General features: G+C 38.3%; 1 protein-coding gene across 10 annotated transcripts in view; it reads right to left on the bottom strand.

Moving 5' to 3' along the window:
* Nucleotides 1-27,804, bottom strand: part of PTPRM (protein tyrosine phosphatase receptor type M) — a 700,717-nt gene that overhangs the window by 241,857 nt on the left and 431,056 nt on the right. For 6 of the 10 annotated variants that reach the window (XM_075920958.2, XM_075920953.2, XM_075920954.2 and 3 more), the window contains exons 12-14: nt 21,216-21,489; nt 20,091-20,127; nt 13,572-13,646 (exon numbers count right to left, since the gene is read on the bottom strand). In XM_075920958.2, the coding sequence (XP_075777073.1) occupies nt 13,572-13,646; nt 20,091-20,127; nt 21,216-21,489 (386 nt within the window). The remainder of the gene's footprint in view (nt 1-13,571; nt 13,647-20,090; nt 20,128-21,215; nt 21,490-27,804) is intronic. The other 4 variants (XM_075920957.2, XM_075920963.2, XM_075920959.2 and 1 more) reach the window with 1 other exon arrangement.

Here is a 27,804-nt window from a genome sequence, read left to right as displayed (position 1 = left end):
AGCAATGACCTTTGTATGTGACTTTGGCATTTCTCGACAGAAGGTATTCATTCTCTTCTGGATAACTGCGTAACTGCCATGGATGTGAATTGAAGCTATGTAGATGTATTTAGGGAAGAATAAGCTCCTAGTTTTGTTTGTCCTGCTGAGACAGCTGTAAATAGCTTTGTTACTATTTGTGGTGTTGCACTGTCAACAAAGCATGATTGTTAGTTACCCAAAGCAGTGATTCAGGTTTCATCATGTCACAGTACATGTGAATTGGGGAAGGGTGGGAGCAGCCAACTTTGGAAAGGTGGAACAAGTAGACCTAAAGTAGACAGAAATCCTCCATTATAAAGCCCCCTCTCCGAAGACATGACCATGAAATAAAGTAACTCCCCCTCTACCAAACAAACTATCGAGATGGGTGGAGAAGCATCAGTGACTAAGTTTAACCTGATGACCTGCTGTTACAAATAAAAAAGATGAATAAGGAGATGAGGGAAGGGTTCCAGACTTGGAACTACCCAGCACCCTAAATGTGAAATAAAATACGCAATTTGCTCTACACAAATTGCATATCTTATTTCAAATCAATTTTGAAATAACTTATTTTGAAATCTGTCACATCTACACAGTGCCAAATTTCAAAATACCACACTATTTCAAGCCATTCCTTATCCCTCGGGCAACAAGGTTTACCAGGATGGAGAAATAACACGCCCGTTATTTCAAAACAATGGACTGTTTGTGTATTTCCAGTATCCCGAAATAGCTGTGCTGTATAGACGTACCCTTACTTTAGAGATGTAAAAAATAAAATTAATGAGATTAATGGAAAAATATTAGAAGTGGAAGCAGAATTCAATGAGCAATGGAAAAACATTATTAATCTAGGTGAAAGAATCCAAGTAACTGGAAAAAAAAAAAGATAAGAAGAAACAGAATTAAAACTGGAGGCCATGGAAAATGGAGAATGCAGGAACACCACATGTATTAAAGTTATTCCAGAGGAGACTGAAGGGAGAAATTTCTGGATACATTGAATGGTAATTTCCATGACACATTAAAACTGGGCAATAAAGATTACATTCATAGTGAGAGGGTTTCCAGATCCCTTTCTCCCCAATCCTGCAGCAGGCTCCAGACCAAAAGATATGATTGTCAGTCTATGCTACTATGAAGATAGGCATAAAATTCTGAGGGCAATGAAGGAGAGAGCTGCACCACTGATGATTCTTAAGCCACTATAGTGAGGCAGCTTGGACTCCCTCTGACCTGGAAGGGGAGGAACTCCCCAAGACACCCTTGTGGGCAGGGCCACAGCATCCTAGCCCTATCCCCAGGAAGCAGAGGGGTGGGGCCGGAAGTATAAAGGCTGGAGCTTAGAGCTCAGTTCAGCCCCACCAATGCAAGGAGCCAGACACCTTGCTTCTGCCAAGCCACCAGGAGGCTCCGCCAAGCGACCAGGAGGACAACTTGCCAAGACTGCCAGGAATGCTGGAAATGGCAGACCGTGAGCTGATGGAAACCCTGCCAGAATCTTTGTTCCCTCTAGACCCGGAGAAGCTGGTATCATGCCAAGTAGGGGGACTTGGGAAGTAGCCCAGGGGTAGCTGACCTATGTCTGGCTGAGAATATGGAGGTAAACTGTTCAGCGTGTTGTGGCTAGGATCCCCACTGACACTGTGGCTTGTCAAAACATCTGCACTTGTTGGGTCTCTGCCAGAGCTAGGAGACCCAACCATCACTCAGCCTGAGAACGGTCCTGAGCACCCTGAACTGCTTGCTACCTCTTGCCCCCGAACAAGGGCCTGGTCATATTTAACTGTTGCTAAGCCTAAACACAGGCTTGTGCTCCCTGAACTGCTTGTTGCAGCTCTGAACTAGAACCAAGGCATATGCTCTGCCGGCACAGAGGTCTGAGTGCCCGGACTATATGTTACCCCACCCAGAAGTAGGGCCTGGGCATCTTGACTAATATTCGGCCTGAACATAGGCCTGAGAACCTGAACTGTTGTGGCCCCGCCCTGAGGTGGGGCCTGGACTACTAACCCAGTATGCTTCCTTGTAGTGAAGTAGCTTGGCCTCTCTCTGACCCAGGGCAGGGGTCAGTGTCCGACTCAGTCCAGTACACCAGCCAACACAAACTTCTCTGATTTGGCAACTTCAGCTGTTAGAAAGTGAAGAGAACTCTACCAGGGGACCACGATATTTAAAAAGAACAATATAAGATACAAATGGGGGTTCCAATTTAGACTGTCCATAAAATGAAAGGACAAATATGTCCCTCTGAGATCCCAAAGAAAGGGAACAGATATTTATAGACACTGGAATAGATCAATCAGCTCAAGAATAATCTAAATGGCATCAAAGATATCAGTCCCACAAATCACCAACAAATCACTGGACATCAGTAAGAAAAGAGCTGGAATTGCTCAAAAACAAATACATCATGAAGATATCATGACAGAAAAGAGAAAAGAAGCAATCCAGATCCTAAATAAAAAGATTCATATATGGGCTAAGGCATTTCAATAAATAATGAATATTATTTGTATGTGGTTATGAGGATAAAAGGGTATAACTAACCAGAAGCTGAGCTCCAGAATAAATTACTCTAAAGTATACTTAATTGGTATAAAATTACAATTAATTTAGTATTTATAAGTGAACTTAATAACAAAATAAAAATCCAGATCTCCTCTACTAAAGTAAGTTTGATTTTAAAATTATCATAACCATTCCAAAATGTATATTAATTGAAGAAGGGCCATTTACGGGGGAAAGTTCTCAGAATAAGTGAGCTCAAAGATGGCATGATGAGATTATTATGATCATTGTTATAATGGGATTTGATAAGATTAGAGAAGATTTAGTTCTTAAGAATACAGATATTAAAAAAAACAAACAAAAACAAGCCCTCCAAAATGGAAGCATCATGCCCACGGAGGAAGTAATGAGAACCCAGGTTCCCACAGCTAGAGGGGACCACAAAACAGTGGTGAAATCCAAAGGAAGGAAGGAAGGAAGGAAGGAAGGAAGGAAGATAAGAGAACATTAAACAGACATTAAATATTGCTATATGTTTTAATAGGCATATTATATTAATAAAAAGTGATAGGGTTCAATTAATAATCACAGTAAATAAGACTCAGGATTAGTTTACAACAATACCAGTGTTAAGAAAAGGAAAAGCAATATACAGGTATAATGGCATTTCAAAATTACTGTGTGTAAAATGGTCCATATAAAAGGTCTCATTCAAAGAAGAGGTGCAAATACGATGGTATCTGGCTGGGAAGGGAGGGGAGGATCTTCCTGTTTCTAACAAAGAAAAATATACTGACAAGGAGCAGATTTGATACACATAGGTGATTGTAATTGTTTACATTAAAGGGGATGAACAATCAATCAAAACAGAAAAGGGATTTTTCTCACCGAAGGAGGATTTTCACAGGAAACACATTTGAAGAAAAATTATGATAAATACCTGAATATCTCTAGGACACAACTCCCACTCGTCTTTCTAAGGCAATCCAATAAAAAAGGGTTAGCAATGCTCTTTCTTAAACAATTATTTTTTATTGCTTCAGTACGAATCATAGATACAGAGATGCAATTTAATTAATGGGCTATTAAAGTAAACGTCTCATTTTAGACAAGTGATTCAAGGGAATCTTTTTTCTTAGATCAGTTATTTTAGGTACTTTGTATGCTTCAGAACATCAAAATTCTGAACTTACAGATATTTGAGAAGTGCAAAACTGCCTAAGCGCTCAGAAGATGATGTGGCAGCTCCTGAAAGACAACTTCCTGCAGCGGAAGTTGAAACTATAATTAAGTATTTAAACTACAATAAAGTTCCAGGTCTCGATGGGATTTCTAGGGAGTACTATGAAGTCCTAAATTAAGTGTTGGTCCATGTTTTAACTGGATTGTTTAATGTTATATTTCAGGGAAATGAGATTCCAGATTTACAGACAAAGGCAAAAATTGTAGTCGCTCCTAAACAATGAAAAGATCTTACCAATTGTGTATCCTGCAGACATCTTTCATTAATTTCTATGGTGCTAATATGTATGCTACTATACTAGCAAAGGGTATGTCTACATTGCTCCCTAGTTCAAACTAGAGATGCAAATGTAGGCGACTGAAATTGCTAATGAAGCGGGGATTTAAATATCCCACGCTTCATTAGCATGATCGCGCCGGCGCGTTACTCCGCTCAACAGCTGTTTCGAAAGTGAAAGTGTGTTCTGGGATGCGTTAGTTCAAACCAAGCCCCTTGGTTCGAACTAACGTTACTCCTCATTTTTGGAGTTTGGTTCGAACTAACGCATCCCAGAACACACTTTCACTTTTGAAACAGCTGTTGAGCGGAGTAACGCGCCGGCGAGATCATGCTAATGAAGCGCGGGATATTTAAATCCCCGCTTCATTAGCAATTTCGGTCGCCTACACTTGCATCCCTAGTTCGAACTAGGGAGCAATGTAGACATACCCAAACAGATTGTCATCTTGCCCATATATATTCACTTTGACCAATCTGGGTTCATTGTTGATAGTCATCTATATGATAATATTAAAAAAAAAAAAAACACCTCTGGGAAATTTGATCTATATTGTTAATTCTAGCAATTCTCCCTACACTGTGCTTTGGACACTGATAAAACCCCTCAGATGGTTGCAAAAGACATAACTCAGGTAGATTTGGATAAGGTTTAGTTATGGCAAATCAATTTTAGAGTGGCATATCATTCCTATGTACTTATTCTTATTCTTGATTCTGTATTGGTTAATAGTCATCAAGTCCCTTATTTTAATGTGTCTAGGGTACAAGACATGATTTCTTGTCATACATCTACATCCCCAGTTGCTTTGGCAATGTATTCTTTAACAACAACAACAACAACAAGAAATATCCCTTAGTAAGGTGCATCAAAATGCAAATTAGTGTGCACCTGAAAATGCCTTGGTACATTTGCATGATCCAAAAGCCTCTTTAAAAATTACAGGACAATTCAATTAGAGCAGGTTTTAAGTCTCAAAATAAACAATGATAAATCTGAAACCTTAGGATTAATTTTCCCAAAAGAGTCTAATCTAACTGTTCTCAGGTATATACATTTAAATGGGTAAATGATTCTCTAAAATATTTAGGAATTAAACACCGTGAAGAAACTTAATTTTTTCAGAGCAATTACCTTCCACACTGTAGGACACAATAATAAGAGAGATGGAGGAAAGGAATAAATATTAATTTTTTTGATTAGGCAGGGTAGTGTCAGTAAACAGGGATGTCAAAGTTATTAGTTTTATTTCACTGTATTCCTGTTGGCAACCTTGATGTGATATTAAAAACCTGGAATGATACACTATTAAAATTCATCTGGAAACACAAAGAGCAAAATGTATGCTCTATAGCTCTGTATAAGTCCACAAAGTGGGGTGGACCAACATTCTCTAATTTAGCTTACTATTGTTATATATCTCAATGACAAGATGTGATCAAGTGGGTTAAAATAAGCCATCAAACACTGGGTGAAACTCAAACAACATTCCAACACTAATGTAGCTATTCATAGTAATTGCTGTACAGCAGTGGTCCCCAACCTTTTGGGGCTGCCGGGTGTCCCGGGGGCAGGGCCACACATGCACCGGGTGCCTGGGGGGCAGCACCGCACACACGCTGCGAGCCCAGCACCGTGTATGCGCCAGGTGCCCGGTGTGGGGACCATGCATGCGCCAGGTGCCTGGGGTGCAAGAATGGCTCGGGCCGGCCCTGGTCACTAGGTGGGCACACACAAATGCCTCAGCAGGCGCCGCACCGCATTGGGGACCACTGCTGTACAGTATTAAAAAGGTATTTAGGTCTCCAAAAATAAAAGAATCATCCATTCATCCAGACCACCCTAGGAAGTCTTGGATATATTTTTTAATTCCTATGGCCAAAGCTCCTCCTTTACCTCTTTTCATTAATAGTTACTAGTTTATCTTCAGGAAACAGCAATGTGACTATTCATTGTGGATAAGAGCTGAGATTACTAAATTTGGACAGCTGTTCCTCGATCATGATTTGTAATTATGTAAAATTTAAATTCATATAAAGAGATATGTAATGTAAATAATATTAAGAGCCTGTATTTTAAACATTTACAAGACAAATATTTTATTGTGAAATCGGGATACAAGGCAGCTCTACACAGACCTTTAATCATTAAAGTTCTGTATAGATGCGAGCTGAAACAACAAGTATGATGTCTGAGCTTTATACCTTTTTGACTGATGATAAGAAGACAACCAAGAAGAAAAGATAGGAGGGGGGAAGAGATAGGACATGGACACATTGATCTAGATAAGTGGATATCAGGTATGTTATCTCGTAAATGGTTACCCGACAAGATTACACTTAGGCTACATCTAGACTGCAAGCCTCTTTTGACAAAGAGCATCTAGATTACAACCAGTACCTTTGAAAAAGCAAGCCACTCTTTCTAAAGAGAGCACCCAGGCAGTCTGGATGCTCTCTTTCAAAAAAGCACAGTTTGCATTACGTAGCACCTTTTTTTGAAAGAGCACTTTCAAAAAAAGGTGTTATTCCTCGTAAAACGAGGTTTTCTGAGGTTGAAAAAACTGCCGCGTTCTTTCGATTTACTTTCGAAAGAACACGGCAACAGTTTAGATGCAGGGGAAGTTTTTTTGAAAAAAAGATCACCTTTTTCAAAAAAAAAAACCCTGTAGTCTAGACACACCAAAAATGAGTAATATTTACTGGGCAATGGTTAACCGGTACCTGGTTGCAGCCTCTTGACTGCAGCCCAGCTGCAGTCACAGGGCTGCTCCAGCTCTGCTGGACCCCCTGTGCAGGGCTGCCAACAGCCCCTATAGAAGGGGGAAGAGGTAGGAAAGCAGTAGCAGACCATGCAGGGGGTTTGGGAGCTGTGCCAGCAGCCCCTGCAAAGAGTGGGCCCCCTGCCAACATCCCTTTAATCGGTCAAACGCAGAGGCAGCACTGCACTTAACCATTTAACCAATTACGCAAGATTTTACATCCCTAGCGTATATATAGCTTCAATGTTTGTAGCTCATAAGGAGCTTTTTTTTTAAACGAATTACTATATAGATGACCGGTCATATGAAGAAATGGGCTATGCCTATGAAAGCTCATGATACCATCTACATGTTTTGTTAGTCTATAAAGTGCTACCAGACCATTTGTTGTTGTTTTTATATAGATAGTGTTTGACTTCAGTTAAAATCCATCATATATTTGCTGCTTTGGAAGTGCTCTGCTGGAGGGATTGCAGGGATCACATTTGGTGATTGTGTAGATCCCCCAACCTACTCACTTTATGCTCTCAACCTTTTTAAATAAAGTACCCCTTTAAAAAATTATAAGTACACCCCCTTTTCGAAAAAAAATTATAAGTATCCCGAATACGTAGTTTTTAGACACGCAATTTTTTTTCTACCATTGCAACACATTTGTTTAAACAACTTAATCGAAGCCAGGCGGGCGATGTAATGTTAGGGTGTAAAAAGTACCAAAATAATAAAGCAGTGTAAAACTTGAAATAAAAATTCAGTTTTCTCCAAATTTCAATTGTGTTGATGTACCCCCCAGACTTCTCTTGAGTACCCCTAAGGGTACTTGTACCACTGGTTGAGAAACACTGCAGTAGAGGATCAACATTTTAAACAGAATGACAAATTCACTTCTTTTTTTATTACTGTTAGTAGCTATTTTCTGCATCACAATTATTGGAAAAATGTCACTCTTCCTCCTAGGAAGTTCTGTGTAATGACACAGATAAATGGGAGGATAATCCTTTCCAAATTCACACTGCTATTGTTTGTTTTAATAAACATTTAATGCCAAATTGTGCTGTCAGTAATACTAATGTAAATACAAGAGTAAATCCAATGACTTAAAAAATTCAATCTAGGTCTCAGTTCACTCATTTAATTACTTTTGGTGGAATGACTCCAGATTTACATTATAATGACTGAGAGCAGAATTTGGCCTAGCATACTCAGTAACTCTCATGTACTGAATTTCACATTTTGATAAATCTCTAAGTGTTATTGGGCCAATATTCCATAACAACTGGGATTAGTTTTGTGTCAGTTTTTAACTGACATGGTTCCAAACAGTTATGTATGGTGTAATTCATTTAAGCTTTACTAGTGTAACTATTTTTTAGTTCTAATTTTTAAAAGTATTTTTGTTGTAGCAATAAATTACAAAAAGGCTCTGATATATGCTGTCTGAATGTGAATCATCATATGTATTTCATTTACAAAGAGAGTGCAACACAGAGTTTAACCCTCCAGCTGCACGTGTAAAAAAAAAGAGGATGATAAAAACAGGTGTTTATGGAAATCAATGTGAATATCATCGGGTACAGCAGGTCTTGTGCTACTAAATCAAATTAATTTTTTTTAAATTTAAAAGTAGCCCTGTCATTTTTCCACAATTAAGGTCCATACATTTAAAATGGAGCATCTTAAATCATAATTTTAAGCATATTATTGCATTAAAATGGAAGCACAAGGAAAAGAGATGAAAGTCCAGTGAAAGTCCACCAAATACAGTGGAGTCCGGATTATCCGACTCCCGGTAATCCGACACTCTGCTTTATCTGACCCTGCAGCTCCCAGGGACTTGTTCTTGGGAGCTGCAGGGTCGGATACATCGCAGGCGGGGACAACGGCCCCTCTTGCTGCCCCGTCACTCTCTTGGAGCAGCTGCTGTCGCTCCTGCCCGGGACAACAGGGCAGCGAGTGGGGCCGTTCTCCTGCCCCGTGCCCTGGAGCCGCTGGAAAGACGTGAAAGACATGGCAGGAGCCCCATCAGCTGCTCCTAGAGAGCACGGGGACAGTTGCTGCTGCTGCTGCCACCGCTGGGGAAGAAGTGGCCCCGGCAGCAGCAGCTGTCCCCGTGCTCTCTAGGAGCAGCTGATGGGGCTCCTGCCAGGGTCACTTCTTCCCCAGCAGCAGTCCCTATCATCCAACATACTTGGCAATCCGACCATGTGTCGGTCCCGTTTAAGTCGGATGATAGGGACTCTACTGTACGGCATTCTGAAACGATTGCATCAAGTGTTTTTTCAAAATGCTGAGGCAAGGAGCATTGGCTTACAGTCTTCTCTTGTGTGCCATTCTGTTTTTATCCCAAAATTACTCTTATTTTATCCTAATGAATAACTTATACAGTAAGTTATTGAGTATTAATTTTCAGACATTTATCATGTTGTCCTTCATTTTTCCCTAAGTATGGAAACATATGAATTTAATCTTTAATTTTCAATACAAAATTAAAATTATCGACAAACCTGTCTTTCATAAATATTTTGAGGACTTCAAAATATGTGAGCATACAGAGAGGCTCAGATAAGCAATGGAGTTACTAGCTAAAGGTATGTCTACACTACCCTCCTAGTTCGCACTAGGAGGGTAATGTAGGCATACCGCACTTGCAAATGAAGCCCGGGATTTGAATTTTTAAAACCCCGCTGGTTCGAGCCCCGTGCAGCGCGGCTACACGGGGCTCGAACTAGGTAGTTCGGACTAGGATTCCTATTCCGAACTACCGGTACACCTCGTTCCACGAATAGGAATCCTAGTCCGAACTACCTAGTTCGAGCCCCGTGTAGCCGCGCTGCACGGGGCTCGAACCAGCGGGGTTTTAAAAATGGCGGCTCCCCGCTTATGTAAATGAAGCCCGGGAAATTCAAATCCCGGGCTTCATTTGCAAGTGCGGTATGCCTACATTACCCTCCTAGCGCGAACTAGGAGGGTAGTGTAGACATACCCTAAGTGATTTACAATGAGGGAGCTTACCCTAGAATCATGCCTGAGTGAGTTTTTGTTAAAGGTGGTTTGAAAATGGGGTTTTACTATGTTCATAGTATTACTCCCTTTTAAGTGGGGTCCTGGACACGTTCCACCTTGGAAGAGGAATGGATGATGAAATCTGGTGTTTTGTTTGATGCAATCATATTTATTTACTAAGCATTTACCAAGTCCTTCTCCAAATTCAGGAGGAAACAAAATATAAGACGTAGCTACTTTGTTAACTGCCTCAAGCCTCTTTAGCAAGCACCAGACTCAGAACCTTACAGTAGGGCTTTTCCATGGTCACACAGTGCTTTTGGTTTACTTCCTGATCCTGAGCCTCTCCTTTGTCTGCTCTTCTTCTCTCCTCCTGACTTCCACAACGTCACTAGACTCATAGCACAGACAGACTGCATATGCACCTAGTTAGAACAACACCCAATGAAACCCTCTGCCTACTTTGTTTCTGGGCAGACTCCATTATACTTTGTTTTAGGTATGGCCCTTTAATGATCTCTTATAACTAAGTTAAATGAAGAGTTTGCTCACATATTATGAGGTTTTAACTCACTCCATAATAATGTTTATCCCAGTTCATAACAATATTATTTTTATTTTGCTGGATTTTAAAACCTGTTCTACCTTTTTATGCCCCCCAATTTGCAAATAATTGTAAGTACAACTGCTGCCATTTAGATGCTTAACTACCTAAATCACAGGTAATTAATCCTACAAATGATACCTACCACATTGCAAATCATTGTAGGTGCTCACATGGAGCTTGTGTTACGGTCATCCTAAATATCAGGGCCAGACAATGTAATAATTGTTCTGAAAGAAACACTTTCTGTTCTGTTTGTATGCAGTAAATTCTATTGGCATAAGATGGACTGATGCACTCTATTTAAAAATTCTCCTTATCCTTCTGACCATATGGGTGAACTAAATGAATTTCAAGTTAATTATTTCTATAGAATTATTATTTAAAAAAAAATCCCTGCATCATTCAGCTACTGATGATAATGCATTCACCGATCATTTCTGTCAGCTTTATCTGCCTATTTTTCCCAGCTGCTGACAAAACTGAATAGTTGCCTCAGCAACACACTAACTCAGCCCCACTTTCGTCCAATCCATTTAGCAGCAGTTAAAGGAGAACTGCCACCTGCCTCTGTCACCAGTAGTAGGATCCAGGCCATGAAAACAAGACATGTAAAGCGAAGAGGGGCGGTTCCTACAGCCCTCTTCTTTTATATATAGAAAAGAGGAGAGAAGGAGAACAGAGTACAAAACTAAGGAGGAGAGGCTCATAAGCTGTATCAGGAGGGCCAGGACAAGTTGCTGATAGAGGAAGGCAAGAGCTGAGTGTGGGAAGGTTTGTACTGAAAGCTGAGTTGAACCAGGGTGGTTTCCTTGGCCAGGAAGAACAGATGGCTTTACCATTGTTTAGGATGGTGAGAAAGATTTTTAACTTAAAACTATGGGAGACATATTTTCCTCCTATTCCCCACAATACAAAAACAAATGGAAACCCCTGCCAGGTGTTAAAGAACAGAAATCACGTTAGGGTGGAAACAAGCATGTATATTTTTACTCTCAGAAGTTATATGCTGAACAGGGGAAATAGGTGTTACAACAGAAAACGCTATGCCATCTGACTTACAAAGCAAGCCTCATACTAATCCTTACATAGACATACACTCTCCACATGCAGATTCTTCCCTGCAGAAAGGGTACTCAAACACCTGTTTGGTAGTGTTTCTTCTCTCCAATGAGGGACCTCCATGATCCAGAAATCAGTATGGGACTGGATGGGCAATGGATAGGACCCTACCAAATTCACAGTCCATTTTGGTCAATTTCATGGTCATAGGATTTTTAAAATGGTAAATTTCATGATTTCAAATATTTAAATCTGAGATTTCATGGATTTCAGCAGCAGCACAGAAATAAGGATGGCCTGGGATGGTACTGCCACTCTTATTTCTGCACTGCTGCCTGTACAGTTGGGACCTTAGTCAGCAGCTGCCACTCTCCAGGTGTTCAGCACTAAAAGCATCTATACAGAAGGGTAACTTTGGTATGGTATTGCCACCCTTACTTCTGCACTGCTTCTGGCAGGGGGCTGCCCTCAGTAAGAGTGACAATACTGTGACCCTCCTAAAATTGCCGAACTTGCAATAAGTGAAACACTGATATATTATAAAAGCAGCAGATCTGAAAGGCAGCTAAAGCATGATGGTTGCTAGGAGTGGCCTTAACCACTTGAGAGAGGGGTTTTTTTGGTAAAATTTATCTCGTGAGAAAGCAGCAAATTAAGTATTTTGATATTTGAAACTGTGGTATCTCCTGTTCTCTGTGTTAACTTTGTTTCTCTCTTGCACAGCTGCCATCTTTTTCTTATCTCTTCAAAGCTTTACTTTTATTCTCCAGAAAAGAACTCAGAGAATTTGAGTTTTGAAAATGCCTGTGAACAATGCTTCAAGGAGGCAAGGAAATTTATCATATTTTTCTCCTTCTTTTAAATAGCAATACTTTCATGTGATCCAGTTAGCATTTTGCCAGTTACCAGAAACACACATTTTTGTCCTAATTGAGTAAAGGCTTGGATTTTATATAATCATAAATAATATATAAATATATAGATATACACATATAACTATGGTGGATCATCTGCCCTTCTATTTTGTTGTATCATTTAATTCTCTCTCTGGTTGACTGTAGCAATAGCCAAATGCCAAAGCATTTGATGTGTTTTCTTCTTTTCCAACAGCAGCATTTGGATACTTCCCAAGTAATTATACTAGTAATTCTGGAAACGCCTGTGGGCTTATCACAGCACTACATGTTGATGGAGTAGATCTAACTTCCTATATTACATATTCCATCAAACTCACCTTAAAAGAATTTAATAAACTTTTGTTCTGTTTCAGAATGTACTGGTTTCCAAATTCCTCAAAAGCTTTATGAATGTGTTTATGTTATGAGAAAATGGATCATTTTCCCATTTTCGTAAGCATTTTCTGCTACACTCTGAACTGGACTTTGGGCAAAGCACAGCCTAATAAATGTCTCACATGTGTACTGAATTTATTTTGTAAATTATATTTAACAACCTTATAGCATTGCTATATGTCACTTCACAGGCCATTTTCTTTTAAATCTAAGACCCATCAGTGATGCAATTACCATTTCAATTATATTTCTTTATCTTCAATTTTATGTACATTGAAATACTGGTAGATGCAACTATCTTCAATACCACTTGGCAGTTTAAAAAACCCCACAAGATTTTCTGATTTATGAAATCATCCCTCTCTGATCCCAAATAAATTAGCAAGATGATAAAAACAATGCCTTCATTTAACGATGCAGGAAAAATAAATACATAGCTATATATTTATATACTTGACTTAAAACCCTAATTACTGTAACAGTTGCTTCAAAGCTAGGACAGCTGCATTTCTTCACAACAATAGGCTTGCAGAAACATCTCAAAGATTAAACACACAATGGAGACATGCAGCGGAGTTGTTTTACAAACATGGATGTAAGTGTGTAAGTCTTTGGTGCCAAGCACATAACTTAATTCAATGTACGTAGTAGCTGAACAGAAAAATAAAACAGAGAACCCTACACTATGGTAAACAAACTACGAGTAGAAAATGAAGAAGACATGAAGGGAAAACGAAACAAAGAAAATGAGACTGAAATGTGCAAGATGACTTGTCGGTACTTGAATGTCTGACCTGTTAGCTGGTCGTCACCTGCAGCAGGGGCGATGCGAATGTATGGTGTTGTAAGCTGAGTCACGATTATCGCAGCTAAGGCAAAGGAAGATTTCCAGGTCAGCATGCATGAGGAAAAAAAAGCCAGACTGAAGCTATGCTAGCAAGAAGAATCTTGGTCAATATTATTGTCTCAACGTCTTACCAAAAAAACACAAACAAACAAACAAACAAACAAACAGAAAACACAGAAGCTCCTCTTCCATTTTTCTTAATTTGTTAGTTTTGTTATTCTGTAATATTAATAAACTTCTGTAGGTAACCTTCATCCAGATAGAGGAAAAAATTGACTATTTAGAAGTAACAAATGTGATTAACAAAAGACTGAGGCTTGGCTCCATTGGCTGCATAATTGGATATAATCTGCAAAAATTCAGTCCTCTTTCAGATTACCCCAAACTTAATTTACCACTGACTTCTCTTTTGCATTTTAAATTTTCACCAATGCATTTTTCCTATTTATTTTAAAACATCATTTTCCTAGATAATATTTTTCAACCATAGTTAATACAGATTGTTTCCCAAGTCTTCCTGATAGAGGTACTGATTTTGCAAATGTAAACACTTATACATGCAAGCAGTACTACTGACTTTTCACATGCTTAAGTTAAACACGTGTGACTGTTTGCCAGGTTGGGCCTAAACAAGTTTATATTCTCCAACCAAGACAATGAAAGGTCAAAGTAGAATTGCCTACACACCTAAAGTATCCTGACTCTCCTTCACATAATCATAGAAACACATGGCTGGAAGGGTCCTCAAGAGGTTATGGATATAGGCTCCCTGCACAGAGGTAGGATGAACTATATCTAAACTTTTCCTGGTAGGTGTTTATTTTTGCAGGGTAGTACCAATAGATCAGCATTATTGTGGTTCACAATTAAATTTTATGATTTTCTTGTTTGCTAAAAATGCTATGGTTCTCTTTAAACGGTTAAACAGATTAAGACATTCTTAAAAAAATTAAAAGGTCAGATCCAACATGATGCAGCTGGAAAATGATGGAAAGAAAAAATATTGGAAAATTAAGGACAAGATTATATGAAAGATCACTAATTTACATAGAACAGCCTGGGTGCTATTAGAAATGTGGCAACGAGTGAGGAAAATAGATCATCTACCATCTGCAGACAATTAAACTCAAAACTGCTGCTGCATAATATTTTGAAATACCCCTCTGCAACACTGAAACACAGTGTTGTTAGTAGCTGCTAAAGTACTGATGCTATTGTGTTTAAAATATTATAATAGCTTTTTCACTGTCATAATTAATGAAAGCCTCCCAATGTTTCAAGAGCAGAATAATAACCTCTCTTTCTATTTGGTCTGAGAATTGGAGTCCTAGGAGATGCCAAAATGGTCTCTATTAAGACATTGTAACAAGTCATATCAGGAAATACATTCTTAACATAATCAAGAATCACCTCAGAGTTGACAATTGCATCGTTAGCATGTTTCAGTGGTTTCCAATGTTCTCTTCAAAGATTTTATCATCATTTAATTTAAACAAAGAGTAGATATGAAAGCCATTTTTGTCACCTGTATGAAAATTTATCATGTTTTTATTTTAATTATCTTAACTCATATAGGAGACAACCCTTTGGGTCCCCATATTAGTATGCATATTAAACATTCATAAAAATAGCCTTATTTTGCAGCTCCAGAAAACCCTCCATCAAATTCATATAAAAAAATATGGAGCCCAATCCATCTCCCAGCAAACTCAGTGGCAGGACTCCACTTGATTTCAAAAGTAGCAGACCTGGAGGGCCCTTTCAGTTAAACAGAACCCAGTATGCTGATCTTTAAATATCAGTAGTATCAGTGCAGTCGGGATTTTTATATGATCTCTGAAAGTCATATTTAATATAGGTTTCATTTGCAAAGAGCTAATGCTTACAATACAAGATGTTTATTTCCAATGTTATTAACTGAGTATTTAAAATAATGGAATTATAAAATATTATCCAGATTAAGACACTGAATCTGCATTGGCATACACATGTGTATACAGGAGTAAGGCCATATTTTGTAGCAGAAAGCATTCAAGAAAAAGAGTATTTTCTAAACAAGATGTTTTCTTCTCCTGTTTATGACGACATTTCAATAATTCTGCAGAAATTATCCTAAGAGGTAGTAAGCACATTGGCTCTGATCAAGCAAAGCAGCTGAACACATGATACATTTAAGTACATGGACTGCCCCATTGGCTTCATTCTGGACTACATGTACTTAAAGTTAAGTCCTTAATTGAGTGCTTTCCTGGATTGGGCAAGAATACTCTGCATCTTGCAGTTTTGAGCTCCACCCCCTGTTAAAAAAGAGAGAGAAAAGCATCCACTATACCATGGATTAACTAAATCCATGCTGAAGTAAAATTCTGGATGCCTCCTATGGGTGCAGACTAGAGCCCTGCATGGATATAAAATTGGTATCCACAGTTGCATATGCAAAGATGATGTGCCGATATAAAGCGGATATCCACAAATTTGCAGGGTTGTGGATATAAAATTTGATTCTGCATTCACAAAAGTAAGCAGAGGATGTATGCATTCACATCCATGGATAAGAAATGGATATCTGCAGATCTGAAGGGTTCTAGTGCAGACTTCAAAACTTTCTGATTATTCCTTGATAAATCAGGTGGCTTTACCAAGACCAGTTGGCTCAGCTGACCAGAAGGTTACCAGGAGTAATTAAAATTTGGAGAAGAATGTTGAGATGCTCCCTGAAAACCTTAAATTGTATGAAGTGGTGGAATTTAGAAGCAAACCAGCAACTGGCTGCACTGCAAAGCTACTGTGTTTCATAGGACACACTCTATGATATAAGGTCAGATTCAGCAAAACACTGAAGTATGAGCTTAAATTTAAAGCACAAGTGCCAGTTTAGTCAACGGGACTATTGAGGGTACTAACTGTAAATGGCTGCAACATTAGGTCTCAATTTAGAAACACATTCTGATACTTGTATTTATGACAAAAGGTTGCAAAGATTTGCTCCATCAAATTTCAGTCCACAAGGATGATTTCAGTCCAAAACACAAATGCTTTGGAAAGATAGGAATCTGAGGTGCGGTTATGTAAAGAATCAGTTATGATGGAGGATCAGTGTTGGAATGGAATGTGCTGTATTGTAAATAATTTGGGGCTGTTGTGGGGGTCACAAATCATGCTACCCCTAAATGTGGGAACTGTAAAATATGACACCAGTGTTTGCAGGAGATACACCATCACTGTAAGGGGTCTCTGAGAAACAAGCCTTCCCCCTTCCAGAGTTGAATGAACGGAGTTGGGGAGGAAAGGCTAAAGGGCTTGAGTCAGCCTGCCTCATGCCTGCCAGGTGTGAGCTGTAAGACTGGCCCAACCTGCCTCTTTTCCCCCTTTTGATTTAAGGACAGACCTGAGGAGTCTTTTTGCTAGTCCAGTGGAAGCTGGAATTGTTTGCCAGCCTAGGTGATAGCTAAAGAGTTGAAATCACTAAGATATGAAATCACTGGTTTGGCCAGGAGCCAAACCCATTGCAGACAGCGGAGCAGCTGGTGGGAATGACCAGCAGATGGCCGATAGGAGCGGCGGCAGGTGACCAGCAGAGCAGTCGGTGGGAGTGGCCGGTGGAGCGGAACAAGACAGCTGTTGGAATGTGGCGGAGTGGCTCGTGGTAAATGCGCAGCAGAATTATATGGAGAGGGGGCACTGTAGGCCTCGGACCCCATAAGGTTCCTCTATCAACCCTCCTGCCCCCCCCCTTTCCACCCAGGTGAGAGGTAGAACCCTGCAGGTGAACTTTTGGACTCTGTGCAGCACTGACCAGGGACAGAGACTTTTGGGGTGTCGGACTCTGGGAGATTTTGGGCTGCTGGACTCCTGGGGTGTTGGACTTTGCTCATGGTTTGGGCGATGAACTCTGTTTGTGGTATTTTCCCAAGTTAATGCCATGTGACTTCTCTCTCTGTTTAATTAAATGTTTCTTTTCTACACTCAGATTCAGTCCTTGCGAGTGGGGAAGCATTGCCTCGCAGAGGCACCCATGGGTGTGTGAATTTCCCAGACTACTGGGTGGGGGCTCGAGCCAGTTCTGTGTGAGATGGATGCCTAGATATTGAACCCGGCACTGGATGCTGCCGGGCCTACCCGGCAGAAGGGTTTTACACGTATATCAACACAACCACACAACATAGCTATAATTGTCTAATATCTGCATTTTACATATATTAAAATAATCACAACATTGGGGGTTAGGTTGTATAGTTACAAGCAGCGTAAAGCTTCATTTCCCCAGGGAGAGCTTGGTCAGAGAGTAGGGGAAATGTGCATGTTGCATTAGCCCTATGGATGGTTCACCCAGCTCGTCAGTGTATGGTCAACCAATTCAGCAGACAAATATAGAGAGGGATGAGCTTGGAGCAACAGCCCAGCATCTTTCTCCATTGCAGATGAAGACATGTGCATCTTCTGCTATTCTCCTTAGCACTTGTGGGAAATGCAATGCAAAAGGCTCACTTTGCCAGATTCAGTCACAATCTGATCTTTAAACTATAGATAAAACATGATAAACACATGTCAAATATATATACCAGAGCCTGCATGTCATTTTGAAACTGGCCTGTATTATATCACACATTTATTGGCACATTAAACAATGCTTCATGGCAACACCTCATTAAAATTTGGAACATTTAGGATTGTAAAGCCCAACTTGGGGAATTCTTGTTTCAAAGTTCTCACATCTCATCTCTTTGATAATCTTATAGGCTCAACAATGGCATCATAACGTACTCCGAAATAGGTTTTCAAATCAAAACAAACTGATGTGTATTTAAAATAACAGCTCCATTTTCTCACTTCTCCTTTCCAAAGAGGTTACTTTGAAATGGTTGGTTGCTATGAAAGTTATTTTCATTGCACAAACCCTCCTCTCAACATGAGCTTCACAAATATTCAATCAAGTGGTCCAAATGATTGCACATTCACTAATGATTAAGAATAAACATCTCCAAATAATCTTTAAAAACTTGTTTTGCAATAAAAACATTTATCTAATCGTTCAACATGATTTGAAACATAAAAATCAATTGCTGAACCCATTTATGCTACTGGAGAATAGTGTAATGTTTCACTTTCCATTAAAATTAATCTGTTGTTCTACATTTCTTCAGATTATAGTGAAGATATTTGAAAGCTGGTTATTACTTACTACGCAATGGGCTTAATCACTTGAAAATTATGGATATCTCCAAATATTTGGGAAACAGATGAGAAAAGTGAGCATAATTCTATTTATAATATTAGAGCCCACCCTCAGCATAAGTTTTGAGGCACAGATGTGAGGTACAACATGCTGATATTTATGTTACTTCAAAATAATAAGGGTCTCATATAACTTGTCTAGTATGGCAAAAGAAGAACACCTGTGGTTGCTGGACTATAAAATCTCTGTATGTTGATTCTGCATTGCAACCAGGACGTTTCATTGTGCTAAACTACATAAGGTTACGTTGAGTCACTTACCCTGAGACGTGCAATCCTCCAAAAATGGATTATGACCATTATGAAATATTTTTACTGAAGTCTTTCCCCTAGGCCACTCCAGAACTCATTCCATCTTCCTGCCTTCCTAATGGGGCAACTGGTGCTGGCTGTGAAATCACTCCCCGGGTGGGTGTTGCTTAAGCCCACAACCCTGGGGTCCCCAGACCAATGCCCTCTCCCCAGGCCAATCTAAAAGGCATCCCAGCTCCCTACCTTTTGAGGAGTCCCTTATCCTGCTTTCCTAATGTTCAGGCATCCAAACTGGAAGGCAACATTTCCCTTCTCTTTTCTATCCCTCACCTCCGAATTTCCTACCCCAAATTTTCTTCCAGACATGTCTTGTCATCCAGTTGAGGTACAAATGAAACATGGTAACACTCTGATGGACACAAACCATTCCCAGTCTCCAAAGTTAAAGCCTATCACCTCAGCAGTATAACTAGGGGACTACGATTACAACTATTGCTGTCTGAACTTTTCTGACCTACTAGACAGCACAATGTACTGGCACTGCAGTATAAAGAGTGGGTGTGCCAAACCTGACACCTCCACTTTCTTTTACAAAACAATTAAAATAAGAGAACTGCTTCAAAGGAATTGGTAATTTTTCATTATTTATATCTATAAGTGGGTACTCTTCTATTTGCACTTTACCAGTCTTAATACACACACACACACACACAAATATATATACAAAATACTTATGATGAGATCATATAAAAACCACAAAGTATGTTTAAAAGGAAAACTTGTTCATGTAGGCAACTAAAAATGCATAATATATTTGTGCATTTGTAGAAAACCTCATAAGTCTTTGTTAGACATACAAGAGAGTGACAAGTGTAGAGATGTCTTTTAGCCAAGTTAACATTTTTGGAGGTATACAAAAATACATGAAAGAAAGACCAACAGATTTAAATCCAGAAAAATCGACACAATTTAATCATACCTTTTGTGGCCACCCTGACGCAGTCAATTTTGGTTTCCTGTGTTAAATAAAGAGGAAAAAAGGTCATTTCTTGTGCAGTATCCAAAACAAAGCAAGCCCGCCTATTGTTCTATTTTTAAACTGTTGATAAGATCTAAGGAAACTGACCATTCTCTTTGCTTGATTATACATTTAACAGTCTCCAAAATTATTCCAATGTACTTTTTTGTGTTATGGACAACTAAAACACAATGCACTTGGTCATGTGCCATAAATATTTCACTTGACATTCACTAGAAGATTAAATAAATATATAGGACATGAAGTATGTGTAGTATTTTTTCTCTGGTGATTCACTGACCTTGGAAATGTCTTCTTTTTCTAAGTACAGTACTAAGCACAATACTAGACAATTTAAGAAAGAAAATAAGCAGTGGTGTTCACATTTCTATACTGCCAATGTACTGAGAAAGAGTGGTCATTATGGTATCTGGCAGAAAACATTTCTAGGCTGTCAATGGAGACAGCCATGGCTTATCAAGAATTGAAGGGTATGTCTACCCAGGAAATGGAAAACAATTCCAGGAAGAATCAGCCTGATGAAACGTGATCTGCAAGGGTCTTTGTACATACTTTTCATTTCAGTTCCATCTACTTATTTTTCTTTTAGTGTTTGGGGAGGGGAGAGTGTTTCTAACTCAGTCAAGACAAGCAAAAGTGAAAATGAAAATTCAGACGATTGTAAGCCAAGATAACGTGATTAGACTGGCCAAGAATACATATTCTATTAAAGAAAAATCAACTTTAGTTTGAACTTAACTGAAGTAGCTACTGCATTTTCCTCTCAAAAACAGATACACATGTCAACTTAAGGAAGCATAATATGAAAATAAAGCAAAATGGTGGTAGTAATGGCAATGATGCACTATTAGGTTCACTCTCTATTCCTCCTTTTCATTTTCTGTAGTCTTTAATAATCATGCAACACTGATTGGGAAAACTGTTATTTTTTAAAATTCACCTTGTTAAATTGCATGGTTTCTTCATTTTCTCATTAGCAACGACACTGAACAACACACAATCCAAAAAGCAATGATCCATTTACACACTAATATTGCATAAAACAATACTTGTCATAAGACTTACCCCATTGGCTCTGCTAGCAGCTTGGAAATAAATGCTGTAGCTTTTATGAGGTAGAAGAGGAGTATTCCAGAAGCCATTGTAGGTTTTGTTATCACCAACGGTAAAAGGCTGAGCAGCTTGAAGACTGTTGGCTGGAAACTCTGCAGAAAAGTAGTACTGAGAGTTCAAAAGCGAAGCGTTCTGGGAGTGAATGGGCACTGGGTAGCATTTCAGGATTTCAGTTGTCTTTTTAGTCCTACGAGGACGCTCTTCCTCAACAACTATTTGATAGACACTAAAAAATTGGAAAAGAAAGAATGAGAGAAAATATGAGTTATTTCAAGACATCTGAATAAGCCAATTCACTCTGAAATCACATCAGCACACCAACAAATACTTATGGAAAAGCTGATGACAGCTGAAGGCAAAGGCTATAGTATAAAAACACACTGTCAATACTCAGGTCTAGAAATTTATAGTACACATACTTTTTTTCTCCAAATAACCTCATTTCTCGTTGGAAAATAAAACTGGCTGTGAATTTCTAATACGTTTTATATGACAAATAATGTAGAATAATTCCTTGCTGGAACACTTTTATATAGAAAAAACATATTTGATCAGTTATAAAATGCTGACCAAGTATTATTTTGTTTTAAAAAAGTAGATAAGAGGTTGTGGATTCAATCCCTTAACCCAGGGGTTCTCAAACTTTGTGATACCGCGACCCCCCTCTAAGTTGCTCGCAACCTCCTGGGGGATCGGGACCCAAGTTTGAGAAACACAGCCTTAACCTGTTAATAGTTGTGCTTTTTTCCAAGCAAATTTAGACAAAGAAATAGGAAAAAAATTAATCATGGAATTAGATTTGCTTAACTGTTGGCATTACAATTGTTTATTAAATAAACAATAACGTGAAATCTGTTTAAAGTTTTGATAGCAGATTATTCAGCAAAAAAAATACAATTTTAGGGTGAAAATACAAAAGTTATTTTATATGTATTTTGTTAGTGATATTTGAAGTTTGGTAACTCTGATAACACTGAAGAAACAGAAATTCCATTCATTAATTCAAAACAAACAAAATACTAAATAGTCTGCCTAACTCTGCATAAAATTTCTGTTAATAGTGAGTACATAAACTCTCAATTGTACAGTCATCATAATCCTGTTTAAAGATAAGCATGTGTTTAAATCCATCTGTATTCTGTAAAGCAGGTAAATGTGTGCTGAAGAGCTTTGCTGAATCAGAGCCTAGAAGAAACTGCTTCCCCTTCTTTCTCAAATGTAAAAAACTTCCATAGATGTTCAAACAGGAAGCAAGAAAATATTATTTTCAAATATACATAAAATTAGTGAAATCATAACATTCTCGTAATTGTGTCAAAATAGTGAGACAGTGCTTCCAGATTTCATGAGTGGGAAACCCATCTCCCTAATGAGGATTTGGTTATAACTTCATTGGTTCCCTGGAGACTAGTGACTCTTGATCATTATTCATATTCTTGAGAAGGGGAGTGATCACAGATTGCAGGAAGGGAGTTGGTAAGGGTATTTTGGGGTAGCTAAAATGTAATAATTGAACACATTTTCTTCTGTCATTTGTACATGTGAACAAATTAATTACATTTCAAGTATGCTATTACTAAGAACTGCATAGTATGTATACTTTTGGAGGATACAGTCTCCCTGATAAATTAAGATACCATGTTTTGTTCTGATTATTATTATTTGCGTTCCTATAGTACTGAAGGTTCCTAGTAATGAACTAGATCCCCATTGTGTTAGGTGCTGTCCCTGTCCCAAACAGCTGACTACTAGACTAAAACCAGATTTTTTCTCCCCCTGCAAACATCTGTACTGGACCTCCAAAGGATTTCTACTTCTAGCTGGTCATATTGTAATCCGAGTTATGTGATTTTAAAATCTTGCTCTTCCCCCTAACTTAAATTATGACGTGATTTAGTCAAGGACTGAATAGAGACATATCTTGGATGGACCGTTATATTCAACAGCAAAATGACATCAAAAGCTATGTATCAGAAACGTATAGCCCACTCTATTAGCCTCATTTAGCATGGACATTTTAATTGACAGGATTTCCTCCTCCCCTCCATCTCCTCTTTTTCTGCTTTATATTTGGCCTAGTGTGACTCTTGTTCCATATTGTCATCTGAAGAAGTGGGTTGTGCCCACGAAAGCTCATGAGACTATCTATATTTTTTGTTAGTCTCTAAGGGTGCATCAACACAGCACCCTCAACTCAAAATAAGATACGCATTTTGCGCTATGCAAATTGCATATCTTATTTTGAATCTATTTAAAATAGCTTATTTTGAAATTTGGCTCATCTATACAGGGCCAAATTTTGAAATAACACACTATTTTGAGCCATCACTTATCCCTCGTGCAATGAGGTTCACTGGGATGGTGAAATAGCACACTCATTATTTCAAAAAATATTTCTAAATAACAGGTGGCTTGTGTAGACGCAGGGTAGCTACTTCAGGGTATCAAGATATCCCAAAATAGCTGTGCAGAATAGACACACCCTAAGGTGCTACAGGACCACTTGTTTTTTAAGCTTTTTCTTTTAGCAACTGATATATTACGAGTTTCTACAGTTAGAGAGCATTGCTTTGTGCTACTTGAAAGTTAAAAATCCATGCCTTATACTATTTCAAAAGGAAAGAATCCATGATTCTCAATGATGGCTGACATGCTATTACTGCAAAGCTTTGACCTTACACTCGTTTTGGCCCTTCAGTCTAACAGTGCTATTTCTGTGCCAGTTGAGGAACAAGAAATCCAGGACCTCGGGCCAGGATAATTTTAAATGCCTACTTGAGTTTTGAGTATGCATCTGACGAAGTGGCTTTTACCCATGAAAGCTTATGCCCAAATAAGTTAGTTTTTAAGGTGCCATTTGTCTTTTCATTGTTTTGCTTGAGTTTTATTTAAAATAAATATTCTTTTCATTTTCTACACAGCAATTAAATGGAAATTGTAAATGTTTTAGAAACAAAATCGTCATTCATGTGTGCCTTTACTCTGTCAAGTTTGTATCAGTTATATTGCACTCCTCCATATATATTACTTGTTCAGTGATTTCCATCTATCCATCTTCAGATACATTAAAGAAAGAACTAAGATGACTGGAGCAATTTCCAACCCAAAATGTCATTTCTTCCTTACTCCACAAGACAAATTAGATTTGCAAGCATCCAGACCTCAAATCTATTTGCTCTTTAATAATTTAAGAATTGAAAGGTCAAGCAGCTCTTTTCTGTTCCCCTTTATCAAAGTCCAAGTGCTAATGAAAAATATCTAAATCCTATCTGCTGCCCGATTTCCACATATTGCTGTGTCTCTGATGTAAATTAACACATTCTAAGCACCTTGGTCAATGGTAACCTGACAGAACTTTATGAATAATATGTTTTACATTTGTATAAATGAGATCATCTTGCTAATGTATTGTATAAATTCACCAATGATAATTATAATCCAAAATCTTACTACTAAAACCGTTTTCTTTTAATGTATAACAACTGAATTACTAATGCTGAAAAGGGATCTTAAGGTTCAAGCTTAGTGAACTCAGCAAGCACTGAATTAGAATTCTATTTTTCCTCTAATGCATTAGTCATATTTCCCATTTGTTTAATGTTACATTATTCCTTTTCCATTCATATGGCTACATTTTAACTAGAATAAAATCTACCTGCCTGCAATATGAAAATAAAACCTACACTGAAGTACAGTGCCAAAAATATACTAGATATTGGTATAACTAAAATTGAACTCTCTTTAGGAATAAAATTTAATTTTAAATTTAATTTGTGCAATTCTTTTCTACTTCAAGATTCTAAGGCCTCTAAGTAAAACTCAAAATCTCATTTTAAGCTGAATGACATGATGTTTAATCTAGAGAAGAACATCAGAGATTTTTCTTTATTTTGGGGTTTCAGATGATACGTACAATTTTGAAAAATGGGGGAAAACATTTTTAAATACCCCCCAAAAGGGCTACATACTTAAGCAATTAAATTAATATATTGTGGTCTTGTGTGAACTTTTGGGTATTGTATAAAATTATATTGCTGACAATAATTAGAAGAATTAATTACAGAAGTAGGACCTCAATTCATTAAGATAATCAAGCACATGCTTAATTTTAAGCACTTGAGTTCATATGCTTAAAATCGGGCATTTACGCAAGTACCTTGGTGAACTTACAGCTTAGGAAAGCATAATAAATCAAATTACTGTATAATTACAAAATGATATTAAAATGTGGCAAACTTATTCTGTACTACTTCTACTCAAGGAAGCAGTTTTGAACTAAGGATACTTAATACAAGTCTTTACAGTTTACCAGTATAGTTTCATGTTATCCAAAAACTAGGGAACTTCCAGGTCCAGTTCCATAAAAGATATTTCCAAATTACAAAATGTAAGTAATTACTACTACTGAATGAGAGTTGAATTACCATCCACTTAACCTGCCTCAATGTTTGGTTGAATCCATCAGATTTTTGTCAGTTTAGAAGAAAGATGTTCCTGTAATTAAAGTATTGGACTGTGAATAATAATGTCTAGATTTAATTCCTATTTTTTCCCCACAAAGTTTCTTTGTGATTTGGGCAATTCATTTATAGTGTTTGTGTGCCTCCTGTGTTGTTTGTTCCCACAACCCCAAATCCATAGTTTTTTTTCCATGCAATCAACCTAAGACAGTTTTTCCCCTCTGGGATCTTCCAACAATAAACTGCTTTGTGGTCTTTGCAAAGCTTCTTATCACCCCCTTTTAATCAGCCTTGTAACCTCCTTGGCTAATTTTTTACATGACATGTTCTTTCTGGTGATTCACTGTCTCTGTTTTGCAAAGCCTAATTGTAAGTCTTCCGCTCTTTACCTAAATGCTCAGGGCTCATCTAGACTACGCTAAAGTGTCGAAAGGGGATATGCAAATTATGTGGGAATTTGCATATCTTCTGATCTCACTTTTGAAAGTGGAGCTTCGAAAGTGAAAGTAGTCAAGACGTGTTTTTTTCTGCAACTCCCTTTTTCGAAAAGCCGCTTTTCCTCAAAAAATGAGGCTTACGCGGCTTTTTGAAAAAGGGGGGGTTGCCAAAAAAAGTGCGTCTTGATTACGTTCACTTTCCAAAGCGAGATCGGAAGAAGATATGCAAATTCCCGTGGAATTTGCATATCCTCTTTCGACACTTTAGCGTAGTCTAGATGAGCCCTCATATAGCCTCTGATGCTTTTATAGAAATATGCAGTATAGCTGTAGCTTTTTTGGTCCCAGAATATTAGAGAGACAAGGTGGGTGATATTTTTTATTGGACTAAGTTCTGGTGGCGAGAGAGACAAACCTTCCATCTCTTCTTCAACTTGCTAGTAAATACAAGTCACCTTTGTACAGTCTATCCTCAGCCATCTCTCCATGAATGCAAATCGACACCATGCCATTCCATTTTTTTTGCAAACATGTTTCTTTCATTTCTGACCAAAGAATTCTTTCACAGGATTGACCCAGCATGTTTTTTGCTGTGCCCAGTAGTCACTTTGATCTCTGGGTCACTTGTCTACCTGTTGTCTTGCCTCCAGACTACATAACCCACCCATCTCTGCTTTGCATCATACATTGCCTGTACTACATCAATCCTCTCTGTACACCTTCTGATCTCCATCACAAGTAGCCTATGTAAAACTTAAAGCACCTTTCTATGGAGTTACAGTGAATGTTCTAATCAATTTATTTCTTTATATCCATTTGATTTACTCTTAAAATGAGGATACTATTTCCGTATCTCTCTATGGTTTACTATACCCATAAAATAACTGACAATATTTTAGTGCTTGTATTTCAATATAAAGGGACATTCCTTTTTAAAGGAAAGGAATCAGGAGTTTATGGTTAGTAGGTAAATTGTTGCTCAAGCATCCTTAAAACCAATCACCCTGAAAGGCTATCCATAATTTTGTTCCTATTGAACCAGGTTCTGTAAAGCCCCCAGTGATGGTATTAATCGACTGTGATGATTATGAAAACCCTTCATTAATGGACATTATTACAGCACAGGTGCTCAAACTTTGTCAATGGGTCAAGAACTTTAAGAAGTCTCAATATTTATTGGACAACGAGCACCCTCAGCTTTAATACTAAACTGGAGTCAATGTACGCTTAGTATCAAGTATGCAGCGCTCCTGCCACTCAGATGAAGTTGGAACTTTGCGAATGATCTCAAACATGAGGGTGACAGAGTAGCATTATAAAACACCATTGGCTGCATTTGGTCTACAAGGTAAATATGGACCACCCCTGCATTCAGGCACATGTTAAGATAGCATGCCTCAGAAAAGGATTCTGTAGTCTGTAAGCAGCCTAGATATGGCCACAAGTCTGAACAGGAAGGAGCTTGGCTTTGAACAAGGGTCAGCCTAAGAGGATATGAAAGGAAGATTAGTCTGTTTGAGGTGAGGTGGGCTGCTTGAGCAGAGAAATGGAAGGAATCTGTACAGGAGGCCTAAAAGGAAATTTCCTTTGTGGAGAAGGGGAATCTCTGACAATAGGCAGAGAGGGAGATTAGAGATTCCAGTG

Source organism: Pelodiscus sinensis, chromosome 2 (assembly GCF_052426305.1).
Source record: "Pelodiscus sinensis isolate ZL-2025 chromosome 2, ASM5242630v1, whole genome shotgun sequence".
Taxonomy (NCBI): domain Eukaryota; kingdom Metazoa; phylum Chordata; order Testudines; family Trionychidae; genus Pelodiscus; species Pelodiscus sinensis.
Note: the sequence above shows the minus strand (reverse complement) of the source record. Positions and strands in the feature narration are given on the sequence as shown.